At 57.0% G+C, this 26415-nt stretch overlaps 2 protein-coding genes across 4 annotated transcripts in view; one reads left to right on the top strand and one right to left on the bottom strand.

Annotated features, from left to right (window-relative positions):
• TMEM132A (transmembrane protein 132A) overlaps window positions 1-12607 on the top strand; it is a 13387-nt gene extending 780 nt beyond the window's left edge. Inside the window, exons 2-11 of one of the 2 annotated variants that reach the window (XM_021685456.2) lie at window positions 2186-2400; window positions 2642-2860; window positions 3622-3953; window positions 5266-5415; window positions 6694-6889; window positions 6979-7122; window positions 9108-9310; window positions 10073-10352; window positions 10712-10903; window positions 11324-12607. In XM_021685456.2, coding sequence (XP_021541131.1) covers window positions 2186-2400; window positions 2642-2860; window positions 3622-3953; window positions 5266-5415; window positions 6694-6889; window positions 6979-7122; window positions 9108-9310; window positions 10073-10352; window positions 10712-10903; window positions 11324-12367 — 2975 coding nt within the window. In that variant the 3' untranslated portion in view covers window positions 12368-12607. Of the gene's footprint in view, window positions 1-2185; window positions 2401-2641; window positions 2861-3621; window positions 3954-5265; window positions 5416-6690; window positions 6890-6978; window positions 7123-9107; window positions 9311-10072; window positions 10353-10711; window positions 10904-11323 lie in introns of both variants that reach the window. The other variant, XM_044919398.1, reaches the window with a different exon arrangement.
• On the bottom strand, window positions 12531-24608 carry SLC15A3 (solute carrier family 15 member 3). 2 transcript variants are annotated; one of them, XM_021685454.2, is made up of 8 exons: window positions 23990-24607; window positions 20947-21236; window positions 18683-18830; window positions 17228-17338; window positions 16380-16548; window positions 14814-14972; window positions 13301-13456; window positions 12602-12845 (listed from the first exon to the last, which is right to left on the bottom strand). In XM_021685454.2, the coding sequence occupies exons 1-8, from the start codon at window positions 24527-24529 to the stop codon at window positions 12691-12693; spliced, it is 1728 nt and encodes a 575-aa protein (XP_021541129.1). In that variant the 5' UTR covers window positions 24530-24607; the 3' UTR covers window positions 12602-12690. The 2 variants fall into 2 exon arrangements, with proteins under 2 accessions (XP_021541130.1, XP_021541129.1); XM_021685455.2 differs by lacking the exon at window positions 16380-16548 and having other exon boundaries at window positions 12531-12845; window positions 23990-24608.
• Between the last annotated feature and the right edge of the window lie 1807 nt (window positions 24609-26415).

Below are 26415 nucleotides of genomic sequence, written 5' to 3'. Positions count from 1 at the left end.
GCCCCCCCCCCCCCCCCCCCCCCCCCGGCCCCAAGGAGCAATCTGACTTTGGAGTCTGCGGGGATTGCCCCATCCGTGCCTTCCTGAATTCTATGGGGATCCCCATCACTGGAGGAAGGGGGAGCGATTCCTCTGTGCCCAGGGTGGGGGTCAGACTTGGCAGGGCTTGGCTGCTAGGTGGATGACACCACAGTACGGGGCGGGGAGAGGGGATGCGGTGGGGGGGGTGGCGGATAGTGAGGCATTCTCTAGCCCCCTCACCCTCACCGTGAGCTGAGCTCTGGGTGCTGGGAGTCCGTGGGAGTCAGGCCACAGAGCATCTTGTAATTATCCAGGCAGTAGAACAGGAGGAGGGCTGGAGGTCAGGGGCTGCCCCCAGGAAGCCATAGTCACTCACCTGTTACACTTGGGGGCAGGATGTGTGGAGCGTCTCAGACACAAGTTCCTTGGTGGGAGGGTCTTGAAGGAGGTTGAGAAACCATCAAGTCCCCCAGCCCAGGATGGGGCAGAGAGGGAGCTGGTTCTAGGGCTGCTTTCAGCCACCTGCTCCCCTCCCCAGGGGACCAGCAGGAGCCCTAATAACCTCTTACACAGAGAGATGAAGGAAGCCTTGTCACATCCATTATTCAACAGCAATAACCCCTCCTCCAGACAGCTCACCGCACTTTACAAAGCCCTCCCCTATTCACAGTTGTTACTAAATGCTCATTCTACAGGTGAGGACTCAGGCTCCGAGATGTTAAATGACTGACCCAAGCTTTACTGAGGCAGAATTAAGACGTAAACGCAGTCCTCCAGGCTCCCAGGACATCCTCTCCAGGGAGAGCTGCCCAGCTTGGGGGATTCAGGAATGAGTAGAACAAATCCCCCTGTCGATAGACAGGAAGACAACCAATTCAGATGAGGCAACTAGGGGGCTGGTGGGAGGGCAAGCAATCAAGAAGGGCTTCGTTAAGGAAAGTCCCTTAAGGACTTTAAGGGCCGGGGGAGAGACCCACAGTCTAGGGAGTGAGGCTGGAAGTGCTCACCCTTGCAAACAGCGCAGGGAGGAGAGGGAGGATATCCCTCTGGGTGTGATGCCTGAGCTCTGACTCCCAGCTTCACCACTCTCCAGCTGTGGGATCCCAGGCAAGTCCCTTAACCTCAGCCTCATCTTTCACATCCATAAAATGGAATTAATAGCAATAGAACCTAGTTCTCAGAGTTATACAAATGGAAGAATTAATCTCAAATTGTCGTCTGTGTATAGTGTTCGAAAGTGTTTATTATTACTAGGTCTAACTAATAGTTGGTACAAACCAAGTATGGTCTTAGGGGTCCTTTGCCCTTCTACTCATTGAATATTTTGGCTCTCTCCCCAGGCTCATAGTCCTCCCCCCCCAACCCCAATCCCAATCCCAATCCCACTTTTGCACTCCGGTACCCAGTTGGGACAGGGAAGAAGGGAGCAAGCTTAGGAAACCAGTGCAGGGTTGCCATGGTGATGATGGAAGGGGAGGGAGGTGGGTGCCCCAGCAAGTCTGGCCAAGGACCCGGGGACAGAGAAAGGGTCTCTCTTCTACAAAGCTCACCTCATTGCCATCTTACTGCACAGACCCTGTCTGGGGAGAACTGTGCCCCACAGATGCCTTGACACCAGAGGCGAGTAGGTAGAGGGCAGGAATGGGGAGGAGATGTTGAGAAGGTTCTCCTCAAGGGAGGAAGGCCTGAGTCTATGGTAGGCAGGAGAAGGAAAGGTTTGGAAGCTGGCATCCAGTCTGAGATGTACGTTCAAATCCTGGTCCCGCCACATGCTACCTCCTGTTTCCCCATCTGTGAAATGGGACAACTTCCCCTATATCCTGGGGGAATGGGACATTTCTTTTTTTTTTTTTTTAAATATTTTATTTATTTGAGATAGAATGAGAGAGAGAGAGAGAGCACATGAGAGGGGGGAGGGTCCGAGGGAGAAGCAGGCTCCCTGCCGAGCAGGGAGCCCGATGCGGGACTCGATCCCGGGACTCCAGGATCATGACCTGAGCCGAAGGCAGCCGCTTAACCAACTGAGCCACCCAGGCGCCCGAATGGGACATTTCTAACCTTTTCTTCCTCCGCTGCCCACCACCACTGTGCCCCAGGCTGGAGCTCAGTTCAGCCCCAGCCAGCTCTGGAGCTGTCATCATCTCTACCCCTTCTCCTTCTTCAGTGGGCTGTGACCAGGACCCCCTGGACCCCGTCTACCTGCCCGCAGCCCTGGAGCTCCTTGACGCCCCTGAGCACTTCCGTGTGCAGCAAGTGGGCCGTTATCCCCCGGCCAACTCCTCTCTGGGCTCCCGATCTGAGACCTTTCTGCTCCTGCAGCCGTGGCCCAGGGCCCAGCCACTTCTCCGGGCCTCCTACCCACCCTTTGCCACTCAGCAGGTAAGGAGAGGGCACCAGGGACTGACTCCCAGGCTCACAGGATGCAGAGCTGAGGTCTGCTTGTGCGTAGCTCAAGGGTCCTCCCCAGCCCCAGCTGTGCTCCACATTTTCCAGAGGGGGAAATTGCAGTCCGTAAATGCTCTGTCCTGCCACACCAGGTCTGGAAGCCTGGTGTCCCATCTTTCCGGATCTTGCTTCCCTGCACCCCCTGCTTTGTTGAGCACCCCCATTCTCCCTCCAGGTGGTCCCGCCACGGGTCACTGAACCCCACCAGCGGCCAGTGCCCTGGGATGTGCGGGCTGTGTCAGTGGAAGGGGCCGTAACTCCGGCGGAGCCCCATGCCCGAGTCCTCTTCCACCTCAAAGGGCAGGATTGGCCTCCAGGGCCTGGCAGCCTGCCCTGCGCCCGGCTCCATGCCACACACCCTGCAGGCACTGCTCACCGAGCCTGCCACTTCCAGGTGAGTGGGCGGGCCCTACCTAGGCCGGCCCTACCTGCTGTGCCAGCCAGAGGGTAGTCCTGGGTAGGGAAGAAAGGGCTTACCACTTCTGGGTGGTTTGGGAGTCCCAGACAAGCTGACTCCATTCCTGTTCTGCTAGCTTTCATGGAGACCTTTTGAAAGGGTTATTTAGGGCGCCTTAAGGAAGTCAGTCCATTGTATATGACTTTGGGCAAGTAACTTAATTTTTGTGGGACTCAGCTTCCCCATCTATGAAATGGAGTAGTAATAATTCCTACCACATATGGAACTGGGATAAAGAACAAATGAAATGAATGCAATAGCTTTTAGCACGATGCCGATGCCTGGCCCAGAGTAATCACTCAGCAAATATTTGCATTATTGTTAGTATTACTCTTATAATTGCAACTTACACTGTTTTGGAGTCGAGCACGGGAACCCACCGGGGAGAGGTATTTTGCGGGCTTTGGGATTCTTCGAAGCCTGAGGTATAGTCAGGGTGGTCCTGGGGCATCATTAGGGGGAGGCATTGGGATTGGCTCACTTTGGAATGAGACTGTTCCCCAAAGTCGAAGTGTGGCTTTTGGACGTGTCCAGAGACCCAGCCCCAGTCACGTCACTCATTGACTGTGTCACCTGGAACGTGTCTCTGGCCCAGGCTGGTCCTGCCTTTCATGGACCCCTCCAGCTCTGCGTTTCCTGCCGTGGGTGCTGGAACCCCCTCCCCTGCCGGGCCAACCGTGGCCATTGTGTGTTTGCAGCCCTCCCTAGGTGCCTGTGTGGTGCAGCTGGAGTTTCCCTCCCACTGGTTCTCTCAGGGCTCCACCACGCGGGCCGAGCTGGCCTACACGCTGGAGCCCGCAGCTGAGGGCCCTGGGGGCTGCGGCCCTGGCAGGGAGGAGGACCCCAGGGAACAGGCCCTTCCGGTGGGTGGTGTGGAGCTGCGCCCAGCGGACCCCCCACGGTACCAGGAGGTGCCCCTGGACGAGGCTGTGACCCTGCGGGTGCCTGATGTGCCCGTGAGGCCCAGCCAGCTCTTCAGTGCCACCCTCCTGCTTCGGCACAACTTCACAGCCAGTGTCCTGACCCTGCGGTGAGTGCTGGGCTCCTGGGGAGGTGGAAGGGACGGGTTGGAGGCAGGAACCTCTGCAGGAAGACTGGGCAGGTGCCTTCTCCTGTTGGGGTCCTTACTGGCATCCTTGATCGCTGCAAACACGGGCCCACCACACTCCCTCCAGGCCAGGCAAGGCCCGGCCATGGGCACAATCCTGAACTTGGAGTCAGAAGCAGGAAGCTCCCCTTCCCCTGGCACCTCCCTGAGACTCCTTGTCCAGCAGGACTAACATTGCCTGCCTCTCAGGGCAGCTGTGAGGCTCCAGGGAGGGAAAATAGGAGAGGACTTGGAAACTGGAGAGTGCAGTGCCTGGGGGATGGTTGATGCTCTAATACCCCAGGACAGGTGTTTGCTCCAGTCGTGTTATCTGCATGTTCTCCCGCCTGCCTCCTTGCTGCATGTCCCTCACCTTTGGACAGGAAGGCCCTCCTTTTGTGTCCCTCTCTGCAGGAAGTTCTCCCAAAGTAGCCTCACATCCCAATTCCACTGACAAGGATTTGCGGAGTATGACTCCCCTCTCCCATGTTTGGGTTTGTGTGTGTCCTGTCCCTATGTGTTTCTCAGGTGCCTGTCGCATCCCCCTGTCTCTCACACCCTCCTATGCCCACTCGCACACTCATTAGATCTTTCGCAGACACTTAAAACATGTCCAGGCCTGTGTCTCCACTCTGGAGCTACAGAGGAGCAAGGCCAGGTCCCCACCTGGTGCTAAGGGGCCCCGGCGGTAGGGAAAGGAGCTGTGTGGCCTGCACTGGATTATGTGCTCTGGGAGGTATGAGGTGTGATGGGGGCCTGGGTGAGGGCTGGAGGAAGGAGAAAATTCATCCTGCCACAGGAAAAGCTTTCTAAAGGAAACAGTATTTGAGTTGCTGGAAGCTTGAAGAACGAGCAGACGAAAAAAAGAGGGGCAGGCCGGGCTGAAGGCACAGCCTGAGCAGACTCAGAGGCATAAAAATGAGCTGGGGTGGGGGGGGGGGAGGAACTTTCGGTGTAACTGAAGCAGAATGACAGAGGGATGTCACAGCCAAAGATGAAACTAGACCAGATCCTGGAGGGCTTTGATGCCGGTATTAGACTTGACCCTGTGGGCAGTGGGTCTTTGAGTCGGGGAGAGCTGTGTGGCCTGACCTGCGCTGAGATGGGGTCCTTCTGGACCAGAGGATGTGAGCAGAAGATTCAGACCGGAGCTGGGGAGGCCAGACAGGAGGCTGATTGCCTTTCGCCCCTTGTGTCTCTCCTTATTCTAGTTCAGCGCCCACCTTGACACACTGGGCCTATGTCCTCTCCCCAGGATCAAGGTGAAGAAGGGGCTGCACGTGACGGCTGCCCGCCCAGCCCAGCCCAGCCTCTGGACTGCCAAGCTGGACCGCTTCAAGGGCTCCAAGCACCACACAACCCTCATCACCTGTCACCGTGCCGGGCCCTCAGGGCCAGACTCCAGGTGGGCAACTCCCTCCCCAGGGGGCGGAGGAAGGCGTGAGCAGATTATTTCTGGGGCCTGAGGGAAGGGGGCTGCCAGGCTGCTTCCATATTCCCACGTGAGCAGGCACAGAACACTCCTTCAAGGAAGCTGCACAAAGCAGATAGTGATTCATTCAGCTACTATTTATCCATCCCCAGGTACAGCGAGTGTCTGTGATCTCATTCCAGGTGTTACCAACCTATCCTGGCTACTCAGTGACAGCCTTCACAGCCACCACCCTGCCTCCCTCAACCACCAAATGGGTCCCTTTTTCTGGACCGTTAATATTTCAGGAACAGCTCAGCTGTGGTTAACCTTTATGAACTCTCATTCATGCTCTGAACCTGGGCCAAGGCCAGGAGCGTGGTAGCTCCAGTTTGAATCCTGGTTCAGACACTTTTGGATAACCGTGGGCAAGCCAGTTAACCTCCCGCGATACCCCCTGCCCCCGACCAGAGCCTCAGTTTCCTTACCTGTAAAGTGGGGATAATAATACACCCCTTAGGGTCCATGAAAATAAAATACTGTAGAGCAAGCAGCCAGCCAGTGCTTGATCAGAGGAACCTGCGAGAGTTATGATTCAGGGGGTCAAGTGCCAGTCCTGGGGCTTTGAAGTGACTCTTCCTCCCAGGGAGAAATTGACCCCAGCTGTTTTATGCCCTCCCCTCCCCCCATGGCTATGGAAGACAGAAGTCTGTCTGGTGGGAGGGCAAGTGGAGGGGGACTAGGGAGGGAGGAGGGCAAGCAGGCTTTCCAGGGGGGTGGCGAAGTGGCTACATGGATCTTCTAGAGGCCAAGGGCATATAAGAGCTGGGGCTCTGAGCCGGGATGCTTGAGTTTAATCCCAGCCCTGCCACTTTTCACTCTGACTTTGGGCCGGTTATATGACTGCTTTTGTTTTGTTTTGTTTTGTTTTTGAAGATTTTATTTATTTATTTTGACAGAGAAAGAGAGACAGCGAGAGAGGGAACACAAGCAGTGGGAGTGGGAGAGGGAGAAGCAGGCCTCCCACGGAGCAGGGAGCCCGATGTGGGGCTCGATCCCAGGACCCGGGGATCATGACCTGAGCCGAAGGCAGACGCTTAATGACTGAGCCACCCAGGCGCCCCTGGGCCGGTTATATGACTTCTGTCCCTCCGTTTTTTCCCCTGCAAATTGAGGGTTATCATAGGACCCAGCTCACGAATCTAGGAAGTGCTGACAACAGCGCCTGGCCACTAGCAAGCACTCAGTCTCTCTCTCTCTTCTGGCCAGCAGCCCCCTTAAACAATCCGAGTTCCTGTGGGTGGACTTTTTGGTGGAGAATGGCACAAGTGGGGGCGTGGCAGTCACTCGCCCTGTCACATGGCAGCTGGAGTACGCAGGCCAGGCCCCCGAAGCAGAGAAGGACAAAATGGTGTGGGAGATCCTGGTGTCGGAGAGGGACGTAAGAGCCCTTGTCCCACTGGCCAAGGTAAGGAGTCCCCACCTGTGCCCGGCCAGGCCCAGGGCCAAAGGAGGCAAAGAGCTGGGGGCTGAGCCCCTCCTGAACAACCCCCCCAGGCCGAGGAGCTGGTGAACACGGCTCCGTTGACTGGAGAGGCACGGCGTGTGCCCGTGCGCCTGGTCACTGTGGACAGCGGCGGGGCTCTGGTGGAGGTGACAGAGCAGATCGGCTGTGAGTCGGCCAACACACAGGTCCTGCAGGTGAGTGGCATGTGCCAACCCCGTGTGAGTATGCGCTCATGTGCACAGTGATGCACAGATGCCCTCCCCACTTGGGTCCCCAAGAGAACAGCTTCTTCTTCACACCAGAAACCTCGTGGGGGGCACCACAGATTTAACTTTGTTTCCACCACACCTCTCCACAGTCACGTGGGAGCTGTGTCACCCCAGCAGCCACAGCTTAGGCATTTCCATGTTCATTACTGTATTGACAAATGAACCGATGTGGGAGAGTTAACGGCACATACTTTGGGGGCACGTGACTGGCTCAGTCAGTAGGGCATGTGACTCTTGATCTCAGGGTCCTGAGTTCAAGCCGCGCATTGGACATAGAGCTAGAGCCTTTTTTTTTTTTTTTTTAAATTTTTTTTTTTTTGAGAGAGTACATGAGAGGGGGGAGGGTCAGAGGGAGAAGCAGGCTCCCTGCCGAGCAGGGAGCCCGATGCGGGACTCGATCCAGGGACTCCAGGATCATGACCTGAGCCGAAGGCAGTCGCTTAACCAACTGAGCCACCCAGGCGCCCGAGCTAGAGCCTATTTAAAAAAAAAAAAAGAATATGTATGTTGGGACCCACAAATTTTGGTTTGAAACCCATCTTTGGAGGCACCTGAGTGGCTCAGTTGGTTAACTGTCTGCCTTCAGCTCAGGTCATGATCCCAGGATCCTGGGATGGAGCCCCGCCTCGGGGGGGGGGGGGGGGGCCCCCTCCGCGGGGGGCCTGCTTCTCCCTCTCCCTCTGCTGTTCCCCCTGCGCTTATGCACGCTCTCTCTCTCTGTCAAATAAATAAATCTTAAAAAAAAAAATCTTTTTTATCAATTAGCTGTGTGATCATAGACTAGTCTCTTCTCCTCTCTGAGCCTTGGTTTTCTAAACTTTAAAATGGGAAAATATAAAATGGGAATATATTGTAAGAATTAAAAGCATCCAGGGGCGCCTGGGTGGCTCAGTTGGTTAAGCATCTGCCTCTTGATTTCGGCTCATGTCATGATCTCAGGGTCACAAGATTGAGCCCCACGTCCAGCTCGTCGCTGGACATGGAGCCTGCTTAAGATTCTCCCTCTCCGTCTGCCCCTCCCCCACTTCCTCCCTCTCTTAAAAAAAAAAAAAATTAAAAGCACCTACAACACTATACCAGAAGAGAGCAGGAGCTGAAGCGATGGCAGCTTTTAATACAATGTAATACTTATAGGATGCTAAAAATGATAATTATTAGAGCCTTGTAATGATCCATGAGATTAGGAAAAAAAAGGGGGGCAGGGTAACTTTCTCCATTTTGAAGTTCTAAGAGGGGAAGCCCAGAGCTTGCATTTCCTAAATCCTGGCTGCCTGACCGGAAGAGGTGTCTTTTCACTTACGATGGCACTTTGCCCCTGTGTGAGTGGTTCCCTCCTGAGGGCTCTTGGGTGGGTAGGTCTGTCTTGCCTCTGCCCACCTTTCTGTAGTTGGTTGCCAGGTGGCTCCAGCACAAAAGTCGGAGGCCAGCACTAATGAGCCAAATGTGTGGGTTCGAACTCTCCACTACCAGGAGAAAGATTTTGTTTTTACGCAAATAGTTTCCCCAGCTGAGCCCCAGGTGAACTTGGGGAATGGCTGGTTCCTCTAGAATGGATCTCAGATGCATAGTGAAGCCCTTTTTTTTTTTTTTAAGATTTTATTTATTTGAGAGAGAGCAGGAGCAGGGGAGAGGGGCAAAGGGAGAGGGAGAAGCAGGCTCCCCACTGAGCAGGGAGCCATGCGGGGCTCAATCCCAGGACCCTGAGACCATGACCTGAGCCAAAGGCAGACGCTTAACCAACTGAGCCACCCAGGCGCCCCTTGGTGAAATCTTCATACTCTTAAGACATGCCAGTAAAATGCAGAATGAATTTCAGCCCTGCCCCATATGGCGGGGGCTCAGGGCAGCCCTCTCTGCCCTGAGCTCCACACCTGTCTTCCGAAGCTTAGCCCAGCTCCTACCTCCCATAGGTGTCGGAGACCTGTGATGCTGTGTTTGTGTCTGGCAAGGAGAGCCGGGGCGCCCGCGGGGTGCGGGTGGACTTCTGGTGGCGCCGGCTGAGGACCTCGCTGCGACTGACAGTGTGGGCCCCGCTGCTGCCCCTGCGCATTGAGCTGACCGACACCACCCTGGAGCAGGTCCGAGGCTGGAGGGTCCCCGGCCCAGCTGAAGGGTGAGTGGGGGCCTTGGCGAAGTCGCTCTGGGACCCGAGAGATGGTGCAGGGAACACAGCCATGGGCTCAAGCTGGGATCTAAAAACTGCCCTGTTGCTTCCGTCCCTCCTGCCCACCTGCCTGTCCCCACCCAGCCTCTGACCATTTTGTGATCGCCAACCTCCACACTCTCTCTCCCCCTCCCATGCCACACTTCTCCGAAGTACAGATCACTTCCTAATTACTGGACCGCCTGATTCATCTTGTTTGTGGTCTGCCCACTGCCTTCACTCTCCTCCCTGAGACTTTTTTTAAGACCTGGAAGGCGAGGGGTTTGGTCTATTCTGTTCACTGCTGCGTCCTCAAAGCCTAAGATGGCACCTAGCTCAATAAATATCGAGAGGGTCCCACCGGAGCCCAAGGGCGAGGTGGCCTCAGGAATCTGAGCCAGGCCCCCCGGACACTGAGCACCGCAAGGCCTCCCCCTCGGAGAGGGTCTCCCCGCCTCCCCAAGAGCCAAGAATTCAGATTAAGAACAAGAGGAGGGCGAGAACGGCTTGATGGACAGGCATAGGCACCAATTAGGAACGGCGGCGCCGCGCCGACACGCAGAGGGGCAGCTATGCGCAGTTTGAAGAATGCGCGTCCCTTAGGAGCTGGGCTGGGGGGCGGGGGGGGGGGGGGTGTCTCCAGAGGGCGTGGCCCTCAACGGCTGGGGGCGGAGCCCGAGCTGACGCCCCGCCCCCGGGCCTGTCCGTCCTGCCCCACCCCCACCTCCCCAGAGTGCTGGAACCCGAGGCTGCTGCAGTGGCGGAGGAGGCGGAACGGCGCGCCCGGGGCTGCCGCCTGCAGTACCAGCGGGCCGGCGTGCGCTTCCTTGTCCCCTTCGCGGCCCACCCGCTGGACGGTGGCCGCCGCCTCACCCACCTGCTCGGCCCCGACTGGCTGCTGGACGTGTCCCACCTTGTGGCGCCGCACGCACGCGTGCAGGACCCGCGCGTAGCCTCGCTGGAGGGCGGCCGCATCCTGGTGGGCCGGGAGCCCGGCGTCACCTCCATTGAGGTGAGCAGACCCTCATGAGAAGGGCATAGGTGGCCCCCAGAATGTTCATGGGCAGATATGAAGAGTGTCAGAACGGGCCCAGGGTGTACCTGGGCAGGTATGAGCCCAGCGGGATTGGAGATTGGGTGAGAATAGGATGGGGGACACCCTCAAAGCATGAAGGGCTGGGGTTGGGTATGGAGGGACCAGGCCTTGAGAGAGGAGGGAACTGTTCCCTAGGCATGGGGGTCCCGGTATGTATAGGTCGTATGGAGTGCAAAGAGTGGGGAAAAGCAGCATGTGCAGATGATGAGGCTCAGACCGGAGAGGCTCTCTGTGTACTTGCCCCCCCACAACTTGCAGCTCCCTCTCACCCTCAGGTGCGTTCCCCACTGTCTGACTCCATTCTCGGGGAGCAGGCATTGGCTGTGACGGATGACAAGGTCTCGGTGCTGGAGCTGCGGGTGCAGCCGGTGATGGGCATCTCACTGGCCCTGAGCCGGGGCACTGCTCACCCCGGGGAGGTCACAGCCACATGCTGGGCACAGTCAGCCTTTCCCGCCCCAAAGCAGGTGACAGCCAGGGGTTCAGGGGGATGAGCTCAACATCGCCAGGTGGGGGCTAATGACAGGGGGATGGGAGGCACCTGGACCCCTCACCTTAGGGTTTTCAGAATGAGGACTGACTGCCCTGTGAGGTAGTGAGCTCTCTGCGGCTGGAGGTGATCAAGCAGTGGCTGGCTGGAGTGTGGCAGTGGGAGGTTGGTTAGATGGCTCTGAGGACCCTCCCGATGACTCAGACCCCAGGGCTGAGTGGCAGACAGGTGATTGACGCATGTCCCCTCTCTCCCTGTGTTTTGTCCATCTGCCCATGTCTGTTTTCTCTCTGATCTCTCCTCCTTCGTTCCATGTGGCCTGTCTCTGTGGGAGTGGTCTCTGTGTGCATGCGTGCGTGCCCTCGCATGTCTCTGCCTGTGTCCGTGTGCCCCACAGGAGGTGGCCCTCTCCCTCTGGCTGTCCTTCTCTGACCACACCCTGGCCCCCGCTGAGCTCTACGACCACCATGACCTGGGACTATCTGTCTCAGCCGAGGAGCCCGGTGCCGTCCTGCCAGCCGAGGAGCGGGGTGCCCAGCTCGGGGTGGTGGTGAGTGGGGCAGGTGCCGAGGGGCTGCCCCTGCATGTGGCTCTGCACCCGCCTGAGCCCTGCCGCCGGGGCCGCCACCGTGTGCCCCTGGCCTCTGGCACCGCCTGGCTAGGGCTGCCCCCTGCTCCCACCCCAGCCCCTGCCCTCCCATCCAGCCCTGCCCGGAGCTCACTGGCCACCGAGGCCAGCATGGGTGGTAAACGATGGGAGGCAGGTGGTGTTGGGGGCAGCGGGGGTGTGAGGGGCAAGTTTGAGCGGGCAGAGGAGGAGGCTGGGAAGGGGGCAGAGGCTGGAGAGGAGGAGGAGGAGGAAGAAGAGGAGGAGATGGTCCCCGCCCCACAGCGGGTCACCGACCTAGAGCTGGGCATGTATGCTCTGCTGGGCATCTTCTGTCTGGCCATCCTCATCTTCCTGGTCAATGGTGTGGTCTTCGTGCTGCGCTACCAGCGCAAGGAGCCTCCCGACAGTGCCACCAACCCTGCCTCCCCCCAGCCCCACAACTGGGTCTGGCTGGGCACTGACCAGGAGGAACTGAGCCGCCAGCTGGACCGGCAGTCCCCCGGCCTGCCCAAGGGGGAGGGGGGCTGCCCCTGCGAGACTGGGGGCGGAGGGGAGGCCTTGCCCGTGGCCCAGGCACCTGCTGGGGGCACCACCAGCTCCTCGAGCACCCTGGCCCGGAAGGAAGCCGGGGGGCGGCGGAAGCGGGTAGAGTTTGTGACGTTTGCGCCAGCCCCCCCAGCCCAGCTGTCTGAGGAGCCCGTAGGGGCCCCTGCCGTGCAGTCCATCCTGGTGGCGGGTGAGGAGGACATCCGCTGGGTATGTGAGGACATGGGACTGAAGGACCCCGAGGAGCTACGCAGTTACATGGAGAGGATCCGGGGCAGCTCCTGACCCTCCCCAGCCCGCCTGGCCCGGCACTGTCGGCCGCCAGCCCGGGCAGCTTCCTGCTCACCCTCTGGTGCTTGCGGATCCAAGTCCCCTGCCTGGCCTCTCAAAAGGATGCCCACCCAGGCCCCCTCTGCCCTGCCCGCCCCCGTCATGGACCATGCTCGTGAGGAAGGGCTTACGCCCCTTATTTATGAGAACCATTTCATCCTAATGTTGGGTACAGAATAAACTCAAGGAACCCCCACTGGGACTGTGGCTGTCTGTGTCCTGGGGAGAGAAGCGAAGGTGGGCTGGGGGGGGGGGGGAGGCAGGTGGGGCGAGGGTGTTCAGCCCCTATCCCTGCTGGGACAGCTCTGGGTGGTTGGGCCCTGAGCTACCCTCTTGTAGCGGCCAGCGATCCAGATAAACAGGAGGGCTGTGGCGGCCTGAATGCAGGCCAGCAGGAAGAAGTAGAGGTCCATCCGGCAATTGTTGATGTTCCCTGGGGAAAGGAGGGGTTGGCATGAGGGTCAGGCAGGGCTCCCCCGAGACTGGCAGCGTGGGCAGTGGGTGGGCAGCTAGCCCTCTCACACCTGCCGGTCGCCAGGGTTTCCTGTGCTGCCGGCAAGTCCCTGTGGGCTATTCTTTCAGGGGTTTAAAACACAGAGACCCCAGAGAAAGGTGACCCTTCAGCCAGAATGACAGACTTCCAGAAGCAGGAAGGAGACTTGGAGGTCTGCCAAGTTCACAGATTCCTTTTTGACAGTTAGGGAAACTGAGGCCCAAAGCGGGGAGGCCACGTTGTGGGCGACCGGCCAAGTTCAGGCTAGAACCCAGTTCTCCTGAGTCCAGCCTGCCACTTCACTCTGCCTGGGGTCAAAGCACTTAGTAGTTGCCACCGCCTTTCCAAGCCTCCCACCACCCACATCCCACTCCCAGGGAGGGCCCCACACTCACCAAAGTCCTTGGGGCAGTAGAGCCAGCCCCCGGGCAGGGACAACAGTGCCACAAGGCTGGAGCCCAACAGCGAGCCCACTCCCGACAGGCAGAAGAAGATGCCCATGATGGCACCCTGCATGGAGCGCGGAGCCTCGGAATACGCAAACTCCAGGCCTGCAGAGGGAGGGGGGAGAGCCAAGCGGACGGTGGAGGAGCAGAGATGAGGCCCACCCAGCCTCCATCCTGGCCTCCCCTGCATGACTGCCCACCACGTGGCTAGGACGACACCTGTGCCCCCGAGACCCCTTGCTCTGCCCTGCTCATCTATTCCCCTGGTTGAACACCTCCACCTGGATGCCCCCACATTGCTCTGTCTCCCCTCCTCCTCCTGGGTCTCCCATTTCAGGGATAGCACCTCTCTCTCCTCTACCCTGTCTGCCCGCCTTCAACATCATCACCAAATCCTTTTGATTTAGCCTCAGAAATATCATGTCTGCCCTCCCTGTTCCCTCTGCCCTGGGCCAAAGGGTGGCCCTGGTCTTTTAGTGCCCAGCCCCTGCAAATGCCTCTTAATCACCCCCCTGCTTCCTGTCTTCCTCCTCACACAGCTAGGTGGGTCTGTCTAAAAAAATCTCTAATGGGATCCTTTCCTGCCAAAATCCCCATGGTCGTTGGGGGTGAGGGGCGGGGGGCACTGTTGCCCTCAGGAGAGACTTCAACATCCATCCAGGTTGGGCCCCGTACCTCCCCAGCCTTCCGCACACTCCCTACAAGGCTTAGCTCTCCGCGTCTGCTGCTCCCCCTACCTAGGACATCCTGCTACCTGCTGAGTTCTGCCTTCTCTGCCCACCTGCCCCTCCCCCACCTCGTCCCAGGGACTTTCCCTACACCCTAGAGCCACCACTATAGCCCTCCCCTGGGTTTGCTGTCTGCGTGACTGTCCCCCCAGCTCTGAGTGAGTCCCACCAGAACCTAGCCCCGGGCCTGCGGCTGACTAGCTGCTGCTTGGCTGAATGAAGAGCCCACCCCCACCCCACAGCTCTGGCTCACAGCCCGGCGGGGCACACAAACGTGCTGCATTCTTACAGCACAGCGACCCGGGTGCCGCGATGGAGATGAGCGAAAGGAGGCTAGAAGGACTCCCTCTGCCCAGGGGCCTCGGAGAGGGCTTTATGGAGGAGTTGACATTTAGGCTCAGCAGTGAAGGGGAAAGAGGAGTTCACTTTGAATCTGAGGCACGGGGAACTGCAACCACGCAGACACAGGGGATGAAGGACAGGGCACCAGGGACGATGTGGGAAGTCGGTAGGGAGTGCCTTAATCACCTGCAAATCTCCAGGGCCTATCACAGTGCCTGGCACAAAGCGGGTGCTAACAAGTCTCCACTGGGTGAACGCGGCCCCACTCAGAAAACCTGGCCTTCCTCCACACCCACGAACTCCGGAAGCTGTGCCCGTGAGACCTCTGACTTCGAGGCAGCACCAGGCAGAGCCCATCACTGGTGCGAGAGCAGGGGAGGGGTCCAGGGTACCTGGGATACTGGCAAAAATCTCACTGATCCCAATGAGCAGGTACTGAGGGATCTGCCACCAGATGGACAGCGGAGCTGCGTAGTACACATCCTTCCCGATCTGCTGGGACACCGTCTGGTTGCGATGGATGTACTGTAAACGCTCCATCTCCAGGCCTCCTGGTGGGGGACAGAGGGGGACTATAAATAGCCAGGCCCACCATCCGCAGCTTAGCCCAGGGCAGAGCTTGGCACGTGGAAGGTATTCCCTAGGTAGCCTGTGACAGAGCAGCAGGAAAGGAGTAGGACACTGGCCTGGGGGCAGGGTGGAGGTCCAAGATGCGAGTTTCAACTCTGTGACTTTTGCCTTGGCTGCTAGGAAGCTCAGAATGAGGTTTTGCACTCATGAACAGGACCAGCTTGCATTAATTGAGAGCCTGTTATGTGCTGGTTATTTAATATGCATTCTTGTAAATGAAGAAAGACAAATTTAGGTTAAGCAACCAACCCAGGGTCACCCAAGTTGATGAGCATAGTTGGGGTCTGATTTCACAACTGACCCTATTTCCCTAATATCACGAGACTTGTCTACTGCAGCATCCAGAAGGGTTTCTAACCTGGCTTTCGAGCTTACTTTTATCTCCTTCCCCTTCGTTGCTTAGAAGACACTGGATGTGCTGGGAGGAGACGCAGGTTCCAATCCTGAGCCCTGGCACTGGTTAGCTGTGTGACCTTGAGCAAATCACTTAACCTCTCTGAGACCCAGTGCTGTTACGCAAGAAGTAAGAATAAAAATCCTAGGATTGTTGTGGGGATGAACTAGGACAAAATGCATTAAAGCGTGGAGCTGAAAAAGAGGCTAGTTTGGTTTTCGTCCTTGCAACACAATACTGGTTTTTGAGCTTTGAGTCCCCCGGGTCCTCCTCGTGATCCAGACACAGTGCTGGGTGTCTCACAGACTTCACCTTTTTTAATCCTCACAACACTCCTGCTGGACCACATTCCATGAGGGCAGAACTCGGGTCCTGCACCGGGGCTGAACGAATTACTATCCCCATTGCAAAGTCGGGGCTCAAAAACACTAAGTCACTTTCAGGATCATTAAGTTACCAAGTGTAAGGGACGGAGGTTTGTGCAGTAGCATGAAAGGCTTCTTTACCAGAGCCCCTTTGTCATAAATGGCTTCAAATCCTTTTGAACTAGAAGAAGGAAGAGAATAAATGATAAACTCTTTAAAAAAAAAAAAAAGTGGCTGAGTGTCTGAAAAATTCTTCAGCGCATTGATTGGGTGCCCACGTGCATTATTCATAGCAGTGAATGAAAAAGAAAAAAAAAAAAACCTGCCTTCAGGGAGCTTACATCCCACAGGGGAAAATCCTTTTCCCTCTCGTGGCCTGAGTTCCCTCATCTGTCAAGACGAGGGAAGGCGGGACTAGAGGAGGAGGGTCCCCTTCAGCTCACAGTGCCTGGGAAGCCAAGACGGATGCCCATGGCGGGAGGGTGTGCGCGGCGCAGGCCCACGGTTCCAGCATCAGCCCCAAGTGGAGCCGGCCTCCCTCCCGCGTCCCTCCACTCGGGCCCCCACACCTGCCACAAGGACGGAGGCAAAGCCGAAGAACATCCCCAGGGCCATCTTCTGCAAGGCCGAGGGAAGCAGCTTGCACTGCTGCAGTAAAGGGTCCAGCAAGTGGTCCTTCACAGGCACCAGGATCAGCACCACCACGACGTTGGCCAGGAGGAGCCAGGCTTCTGGGATCTGGGCAAGAGGGGGCCAAGCAAGGCAGGCTGGCAGAGCAGAAGGCGCTCTGGGCGGGAGCCGGGGGTGCTGGCCTCCGGACTGTCCCTGGTGACCCAGGGTAAGCTCTTTCCCCTCCCTGGAATGCACCTTCCTCAGCAGGGGGAGTCGGGGATGGGATTAAATCAGAAATGGCAAATCGGTTCCTCTGGCTTCTGTCGGTGGGTGGTGGCTGCCTGGAACATTCTCGGGCTCAGCATGAAAACGTGTCAAGATGGATTAGTGATGTCTGCCCTGGGCAAGGAATGGAGGTATAGGGGCAAAGGTCATTTCTCTGCCAGCTCTGAGGATCTTTGATGTTATGAGTCTTGGAAATGCCAAGGACCTGATTTGGAAAGTTCTGGTGAAAGACAGACATCTGGGCATCCAGGGTTCCCAGAGAGTGAGGGAAGTCAGGGTAGAATTGAGGGACCCGAGTGCACCTTGCAGGCCCTGAGGCCTGCCTCAGAACAGCAGTGGGTGGGAGCGAAGCTGGCCTGAATTCTTGGGCTGGGGCCCAAGTGTACCCATCTTCCTGGGGCTTTTCATGTTCCCTGAGGCACCCCTGCACCTGGGCATGGAAACTTCATTTCCTTCTGTTTGCAGAGGAGGCTCCCAGCACCGCCTGCTGTGGGGGCTGAACACACGCCTGGTCTCTTACCTTGTAGCTGCTGCGCTGGGCTCTCAGAGCCACGGAGCTGTTGGCAGGGTGGTCTGGGAAAATGTTCGGGATGCGGAGATGAAGACCCTGCAGGACATACGTGGACTGCATCTGCCAAGAGAGATGGAGCCGTGGCTGGAACAGAGCTGGCCACCTCACCTCCAGCCCAGGAGACTGCCAGCTCCTAGATGGGCATTCTTCGGAAGGAGCACAGGATAGCTGGGCAGCTGTCCTCTCTGGGACGTGACCCCCCTACTCTCCTTCCTCCTCAGGAGCCAGGCTCGGTCGGGGAGCTTCCTCCGCCCTGCTCCCAGGCCCGTGAGCTCTGTGTGCAACCTGATCCCAGAGCCTGGGCACAGCTGGTCTGACTCACATTTGGTGTCTCCAGGGTCTGGCACAGAGGAGGCGTGGAGAAATGTCTGTTGACATGGGGAAGATAATGACATGGCTGTCCCCACAGAGAGCTCTCATTTGACACTGAGGCCAAGCTGCGTCCCACGGGCTGGCAGCATAGGCCCTGCATAGGCATCCGCCCGCCAGAATGGCTCTGGGCAGAGCTGAAGGGGCAGGCTCAATGCAGGGGGATCCGGGAGAGTCCCCCAGGAGGGTTTGGGGTGGGGGAGGACACTCGGGTTGCTCAGGACAGCAGCTATGGACCAGCAGCTGGTGTGTAAAAATGTCAGTATTCTGAGAATCGGCCGTGGACACACACACACACACACACATCCCCATGTCCCTGTCTGTGTCACCCCAAGTAGCAGGCTGGCCCTGCATAACCCCCATCTTCTGTAAACGCAAAACAAGCTTCCTAGGAAGGGGGTATGGAAGGCAAAGACCTTGTCGTCTGGGGGTTAGAAGTTGGGGTTAGGCAGCTGCCAACCTTACACACACACACACACACACACCCCATCAACCTTCCCCTCAGGAGGTGGTGGGAAGCAGCGGGTCTCAGACCTGGCTGAGTACCAGTCTCCCCTGAGAAGTTTATCACTCTAGAGACTTCCCCAGCAATTCTTTCAGTAGTCTGGGGTGGGACATGGAATCGGTTTTAAAGGCTCTGCAGGTGGTTCTGAGACACAGCCCGGGTGGGGGATCACCACTGTGAGGTATCCGACGCTCTGAGCTTACCCTTAACTGGCTGCGGGGCATTGGGCAACTCTGGGCCTCAGTTGCCACGTCAACGAATCTGACTGTTCTAGAGCTCTGAGAGCCTCCAAGCCACCCGTCTGACACATGAGGCCCAGACAGATGGGGTGACATTCGAGGCACCCGTCTCCAGAGTTCCTCATGCTATTCATTATCGGGATGGCTTTGTGCCAGGCCCCACGTAGCCCCAAGTCACACTGTGAACCCCTGCCTCCCTTTCCACATGCTCTGGGCTTCTACGGTGAGAGCTGAGGCCCGTCAGGGGACCGGGGAGCCCGTGCCCCCAGAGTGAAAGGGCCGGGTGCTCACCTGGAAATATACCATCCAGTAGGGCACCAGAGTCACCATGACAGGCAAGATCTTCACCAGCACCTGGAAGTTGGCCATGTCCTCTTGGGGGGAAGGGCCAGGCTGGGGAGACCTCTGGTCAGGCAGCGGTTGGGTGCCTTGAGGGTCTCTGTGGGGCCAAGGGGGGGACGGCAGATAAATAGCAGCCCCACCGCCATCATTATCCCCTAATTTAATCTTGCTCCCTTATCACCAGTGACTTTAGCCAACACCTCCGAAATCACTCATCTCCTCCCTCCACCATAAGCATCACCTTCTCCATCATCACCCTCCTCGCCATCATTGTTGTTAGTGAGGCGATCGCCCCCCAAAGCCAGCCTCCCGCCGACTGTTCATTACACTCCTTGTCACTGTCCCCACTCTCCCCTCCTTTCTCACACAGGTGGCTGATCAAGACCCCTCCCACCCCGGAGCTGAGGCCCAGTGGTCTGGGGGAAAGTAGACTAGGGCCTGTGGCGAGTGGAGTGTTGGGGCATTTTTGGCCTCACAGCATCCGCATGCTGTGGGAAGCAGGGAAGTCCCAGTCGAAGCCTGACTCAGAGAGAGAGGTCAGCCCGGGTCTGATATACGCCAGAGCTCCCCCACTTGCTGTCTCTAAGTCCACCCTCTTCAACAGGGCAACATTATAGTCCTCTCCCTACCTGACAGACGAGGAGGGAGGCAGCCGAGAGGTAGGGGTGCAGGGGAAATAATCAGGAAACAGGATAGATCAACCACTGCTGTGACCTTCCCCCTTTGCCCTTTGTCCTGACAGGTTTCTAATCTCTTCTTGCTCTAGCGCCTTGCTTCATCCTTTGAGATGCCGAAAGGGGTAACATCAGTGCGGTCCTTTCCAAAGATGGGCTGCTATCAGCTTCTCCCCTCCCAGGATGCCACTCCTCCACCCATGGGCGATTCGCCCCCCTGCCCTGGAATCTGGGCCGGCCTTGTGGCTGACCCACAGAATGAGAGGAAGTGATGGCTCTGGGACTTCAAGCCCCGTAAAGGACTGATAGCTTCTGCCTCCTTCCCTTTGGAACCTTCACTCTTGGAAAGCTCCCTCCTCTTGCAACCCAGACACCTTGCCGCGAGGAGCTCCAGCCACAGGCGTGAGGCCACATGACGGGAGGGGGACCTGACGTGGACTGCCAGCCACATAAGTGAGCCATCTTGGATGTTCTAACCCCTTCAGGTCCCCAGATGACTGCAGCCCCCTCCTCCCTCCCAGTGACATCACAAGAAGGAGAAGAACTGCCTGGCTGAGCCCAGTCACCCACAGAATTGTGACAGGTAAGAAAACATGGTTGCTTAAGCCACTGAGTTCCAGGACAGTTTGTCGGGCTGCACTGGATCTTTAACACAAAACCCCACAGCAATGCACCAGCTTGGACAAACATGTCCTGCCCCTTTTCCATCTAGAGCCTACTGACAGGCTCTGTAACCGGCTCCAAGGTCCGGACACAGGTTTGCTTAGCATAAGTCGTCAATTCACTTCAGGAAGGACAGGCCATGGTAAGCCGGTGTGTATGTGTGTGTGAAGCTGTTCAGAACCTTCCGCCCTGGGATGCAGGCTAATGGAGGGGGGGCAAGTTTGGCTGATTTCTTAGACTTTCTTTTTCTTCTTTTTTAAAGATTTTGTTTATTTATTCGAGACAGAGAGTGGGAGAAGGAGAGAGCACAGGCAGGGGGGCGGGGCAGAGGGGGAGGGAGAAGCAGGCTTCCCGCTGAGCAGGGAGCCCCACTCGGGGCTCGATCCCAGGACCCTGAGATCATGACCTGGGCCGAAGGCAGATGCTTAACCGACTGAGCCACCCAGGCGCCCTCTTAGACTTTCTTATACTTAACACCAGTGTGGCACTGGATTACTTATATTATATCCCAACGGCCTTGGCTGGTACCATTGCCTCCATCATCATCCCCACTGCCATTGTCGGTCACCACCGACTTATCTTCGCTGCGGCTGCTAACGAACACCTCCACCTCGACCTCGACCATCACTGTCAAGACCACGAACAGCCTCCCACTTTCTACAGTTAGTCCATCCGTACCGCCGCCGCCACCACCTTGACCTCCGTCACCATCCTCAGTCACAGCGGTCCGCTGTGGCCTGGGCACAGCAGGTCGTCATAAAGGGCCACCACGGGAGCTGACCCAGAACGTTCTTCCACCTGCACCGCGCCTCCCCGGGAGGAGCACGGCACGCCTCCAGGCTCCGCGGCCCCCTTCCCCGAGAGCCCCCTTCTTACCTGGCAGAGTGTCGGTGCGACAGCCGGGGACAGCAGTTTTGGAGAGCGAGTTTAAGCATAGAGGACACTTGGCTGCCTGTGGGGGGCTTGGTGACGAAGATGGGGGTGGCAAAGAGGAAGATGAAGAAGGCCAGGCCCAGGCAGCCCACGATGATGCTATAACCCAGCAGGAAGTCGATGTTCTGTTGGATAAAGGCCACCACCAGCAGCGACAGCACGGCGCCCACGTTGATACTCCAATAAAGCCAGTTGAAGAAGCGACGGCTGGCATGGCGGCCAAGATCCATCACCTGCGGGGCAGGAATGAGAGTAAGGGAGGTCCAGGGGCACCCTGCCACGATGTCCCTGCACCCCTTTTCCCACAGAGGCATTTCCTGGGTCAGCACTTTCCTGGTCCCTGATCACTAAATAGACACTCAGTACATATTGGTTGACTGAATGAATAAACCTTTCCCTTGGGAGTCACTTGTTAATGATCAGGACAGTTTGGCAGAGCTGTTTTTTCATGCCCATGGCACACAGTGCTTTTTTATTTTCACCAAGGAGTGCATACAACAGATGTCTCTGATGCCACTTTGTTCATTTCTGGTTGATTTATTCTTTTGTCTTTGAACAACCTACAGTATGTATCACCTTTATAATCAGAAGAAAGCCAATAAAGATCAGGTCTGTTTCACATTACTAAATATGATGTATGTGTATTACTGAAAGAACAGTTTAAAGTTTAATTGAGAATTTCCTCTGCAACTTGGAGATGCAGAGTTTTCTACTGTGGCCCATTGGCCCATCCCTTCCTCTCCTTTTGCTCCCTCTGTTATATGCCCAGTCAAATAAGGTTGGCATATCAGGGAAAGCAGGGGCGGTCTCGGACACAGCCCCAAGAGCGGGTTCTGGCCTGATGAAAAAAAAAAAAAAAAAAAGGCCCCCCAGCAAGGGCAGAAAGACTGAAAATCTTTACCCAGGATTTGGATCAATCTGCAACAGTCAGGCCCCAGGCCCCCTTCCGGTCTGCTGGCTCGGGTCAGCTGCACTGGCTGATCCCACCTCTCCCAGACCCTGGTCCCAGATTCTGACCCAGCAGGTCTGGGGCAGGGCCCAGGCGCCTGCATTTCTAAAAAGCAGTGAAGACTAGAGGTCAATTTTCAAGGTGATTCTGTATGCTGTTACACCCGTCACCCTTTCAACAAACCAACGCATCTCAAAATCCACTTTTCTCCTTTTTGTCAAGCTTTACGTTCTGTAATTGCATTGGGGAAAAGATAAGTATTTATTTTTCCTTTTCCAAAGGTAAAATTATAGTCCATACAGACGCATGCCCTTAGAGACTCTGAGGGGTCCTCTAGGCATTGCCCGGGGAGGACCATGTCCACACGATGAAAATGTTTGCTGTAGACTTTCGAGCAGAAAATTGAATAAGTCCCATTATGTGCAGGCACTTCCATTTATTAATTGGATGTAAATGAATATGACAATCGCAACTCTAAGGGGAAGACCAGGCAGCCCATTCAGGATATAAATGAGCTCTCCCAAAATGAGCACTTTGTCAAGAATGATGGATGGCCCTTTTTGAAATCAGCAAGTGTGTTAAAAACGCGGCTCCTGGGTATGGCTGTCTGCCAGATGGTGCCAACCCTTCCCACCCACACACCCTCCATCTGACTGCGCCCCTGAATTCTGCAACAGCCCCTCACTGCTTTGGTGTACCTGCTCCTGTTACCCCACCCACTCTCCACTGTAGCCAGAGACATTTTTTAAAGAACTCAAATCCAGTGATGTCCACCCCTGCCTGAAATCATTTCAGGGTTTCCAACCTGTCCTATGGGTCAGGTTCAGACCCCCTAGGGCAGCCTAGGGCACCTGGAGGTGTAGTGGACGTCAATGAAAGAGTAGAATGAAGGGAAAAAGAGAGATTCCTATTGGCAGATGTTGGGGGTCTCCTAATCCAAAGGGAGGTCCACAGTAGGCCTCCCTGGGGGCACCGAGTCCCCCATCATCAAAGGAACCTAAATAGGCTGGATGAGTCAGTCCTTGGTAAGGACACTGGAAACCATGTAAGATGTTGAACTGTGGGTGGCAGCTGGATGCAATGATTCTTTGAAAATGTTCCCTTCATGATGGTGAATACATACAATTAAAGAACATTTGAAGAACAGAGGCGAAAGGGAGAAGTACAGTAAGTCCTGTGATCTGATCACACTGTTGTTACAGTCTTTTCCGGTTTCTCCTTTTAGCTGACTCCTACTCTTTCATAGGGCTGTAATCATATTCTGTACTCAGTTCTGCCTTGCTTTTGCTCACTAACACCACATGTGGTTGTTTTAATCCTATTACATATTACTTAAACTTATTGTCTAATATCCCACTGAGTAAAGCTATCAAAATATAGCCATATCGTTAGGCCTTCACTCTTTCATTTGGTAAACACTCATTGAATTTCTCCTGTGTGCCACGCCCACTGTCCAAAAGCATACAGAGAAAGGCTCAGAAGTTGAGATATTTGCCCAAGAGCTCCTGGCTAGTAAGTGACAGAGCTAGGATCTGAACAAGTCTGCGGGACCCCCACCTCTGGCGCTGCTGGTTAGGAAGGGGCTTACTCCTTCCTTAGCCCCCAGATCCCTAGGGCACGTAAAGCTGGGGCTCGTGGTGGGGCCTGAAGTCCAGCTACCCTTCCTACTCCTTGACCTGCTCTCTCTGTGACCTTGGACAGGTTGATTCGTATCCTGAAACCTCAGTGTCCTCGTCTGTAAAGTGGACATAATAATACCACCTACCTCCTGGGTAGTTAAGAGAATGAAAGGAGTGAAAACATTGAAAGCAGCGCAGAGTCCAAGAAAACCAACTACGGTTATTACCATGGTGGCCATCGGTATTGTTTGAGTTAGCGCCCCCTCTTCTTTCCAGTAAGGACACCGGGAGCAGCGAGGGGAAGCGGTTTGTCTGAGGTCGCTCCTGGCTCTCGGCCTCCGCCCTCCCCACGAGCCTCGCTGGCCCTGCGAGCCTCCCCGGGCCTCGCGGGGCGCGGGGCGGCCCGCCTGCCACTCACCTGGTCCGCCCCGAAGGAGGTGAGGTTGCTCCTGACGGAGCTGGCGGCCAGGGCGAGCAGCAGCAGCCCGGAGTAGAGGGTGGGCGCGCAGTACGGGGTGGGCGACACGCGCGTGCAGCCGGGCGACGGGCAGGCGGGCCCCAGCGGCGACGCGGGCACCTCCCCGCAGAAGGAGCGGCGGCCGTCCGGGAAGGCGGTGGCGGGCAGCAGGCTGGAGGCGACCAGGTAGAGCAGCAGGCTGAGCGTGACGGCGCGGTAGCGGCCCAGGTACGCGTCGGCCAGCCAGCCTCCCACGGGCGCCAGCAGGTAGGAGGCGCCCAGGAAGACGAGCGCGGCGCGGGACGCCTGCTGGCCGTCCCACTGGAAGCTGGCGCTGTTGAGGTAGAGCACCAGGTTGGCCGAGATGCCGAAGAAGGCGGCGCGCTCCAGCGTCTCCACCAGCAGCACCGCGGCCGCCGCCGTCCGCCGCCACCGTCGGGGCGCCCGCGGCCTGCGCCCCAGCAGCGGCCGCCGCTCCTCCGCGGCGCCCGGCGCGGGCATCGTCCGCCTGCCGCCCTGCCCTGCGGCCCCGCGCGCTCAAACGGGGCGCCCTCCTTTCTCACCCCTTGCGGCTCCCCCGCCTTCCTGTCCCCTCGGCCTGTCTTTCTCCCCCCCACCCCCACCCTGGCCTCAGGGGCTACCCAGTCTCTACCCCCGCCCCGTCCCTAACCCTCAACTCTGTCCTCTCTCCTCCATCCACCCCTGACTCTGCCGGCCCCCACTCTTTCTCCCCCTCCTCTCAACCCCACTGCCCCCGCTGCCGACCCTTCTTCGCCCCGTTTCTCTGCCCCTCCCCCTCCTTTCCTGTTGATCTCCCCGGTTGGTCGCCCCGGCTTGCTAAAGTGTCGTCCCTCCCACCTGGGACACCTGGCGTACACTCTGGGGAGGGGGCCCTCCCACGGGGCCCGCTCTGACCCCAGCGGCCTGGCTGCCTGCTCCACCGCCTCCTTGCCCACCCCCCACTGCCTCCCCTGCCTCCCCTCCTCCCCTCCTCCCCTCCTCCCCTCCTCCCCGGCCCCCTGTGGCTCTCCCGTCCCGCTCAGCCTCTGTCCAGCTTTCTGCTTCTTGAGAAATTCTGGGCTCTCCTCGCTTCCTCTTTCTGTGGTAGGGCTGCGTCACATGGTGCTCTGGGGAGCTTAGGAGAAATGAAAGCCTGGGTCACAGGGTCTCTGCCTGCCAGGTTTTCTAAAAACTTCCCTCCCAGCCTACTCTTCCTACCCCCACCTCTGGAGCCTGGAGGAATAGTTTCCATCTTTCGCTTTCACTTCTTCCCTGGATCCCACTTGGGCTGCATCCTCTTCCAGTCACAATCCAAAGCGACAGCGACAGAACTGGAAATGCCATTTGCATCTTTTGGTTCCCCCCTCCCGGTCCCCGGGGAACTTTACAGATGCAGTGACTGAGGCCCAGAGGACCTGTAGGAAGGGAGGGTGGGGATGACTGCTCATGATAACTCAACTGGGGGTGAACCACCAGTGGGGCTCTTGAGTGACAGGGGAAGCTCTCGGAATGCAATTCAGATTGTGTAACTGCTGTTGGGAGGAAGGAAGTGGGGTCACCTTCAGGAAGCATGTGGCACCATAGAGGGCCCACAAGTGAGTCAAGATTGGGAGCAGAGGGACCTCAGACTTCATCCAAACCAGGCTCAGCATTCCCTCCGCAGAGCCCCGCAGCACGCCTCTGACCCCTGCCCTCCTCCAGAGCCCCATAGCCACTCAAGTCCAGCCCCAGGGACCTTCTTTCTGCTCCCCTCACTACTGAGCTCTGCCCTCTGTCAGAACTGCTCTTCCTCCCGAGCTCTGCATGGCTGCTCTCTTCTCTTTATCCGGATTTCAGCTGAAACGTCTCCTCTTCATAGAGACCTTCCTGGTGGACCTAAGTAGTTGCCTACTGTATTCCCTCCACCTGTCACTCTGTCTTGTGTTCGTGTCTTCAGAGCATGTAATACTCATCCGGTTACTGGTTTATTGTCTTCCCCAACAGAATAGAAGTTCCACTGGGTCAAGGACCTTGTCTTTTTTTTTTAAGAATTAATATTTTTTTTAGGGGCGCCTGGGTGGCTCAGTCAGTTAAGCGTCTGCCTCTGGCTCTGGTCATGATCCTGGGATCCTGGGATGGAGTCCCCCATCGGGGGGAATCTGCTCCTCTCTCTCCCTCTGTGATCGCTCTTATTCTCGCTCTTCCTCAAATAAACAAAATCTTAAAAAAAAGAGAATTAATGTTTTTTAGAGCAGTTTTAGGTTTACAACCAAATTGAGAGGGAGGTACAGAGATTGTCATATACCCCCTGCCCCACACATGCAGTCTTCCCCATTATTAACATCACTCACCAGAATGGTACATTGTTACCAAAGATGAACTGACACTGACACATGATAATCACCTGA

The sequence above is a fragment of the Neomonachus schauinslandi genome, chromosome 11 (genome assembly GCF_002201575.2).
Source record: "Neomonachus schauinslandi chromosome 11, ASM220157v2, whole genome shotgun sequence".
NCBI classification, from domain to species: Eukaryota; Metazoa; Chordata; class Mammalia; order Carnivora; family Phocidae; genus Neomonachus; species Neomonachus schauinslandi.
This window is presented reverse-complemented; position numbering and strand designations above follow the sequence as displayed.

Coding starts and splice junctions, on each gene's coding strand:
- SLC15A3 (XM_021685454.2), bottom strand. CDS start 24,529: ATGCCCGCGCCGGGCGCCGCGGAGGAGCGGCGGCCGCTGCTGGGGCGC. Junction 14,973..16,379: donor TGCCTCCGTCCTTGTGGCAG/GTGTGGGGGCCC, acceptor GTCCCCCACCAG/GAGGCCTGGAGATGGAGCGT. Junction 13,457..14,813: donor GATTTTTGCCAGTATCCCAG/GTACCCTGGACC, acceptor CTCCCTCTGCAG/GCCTGGAGTTTGCGTATTCC.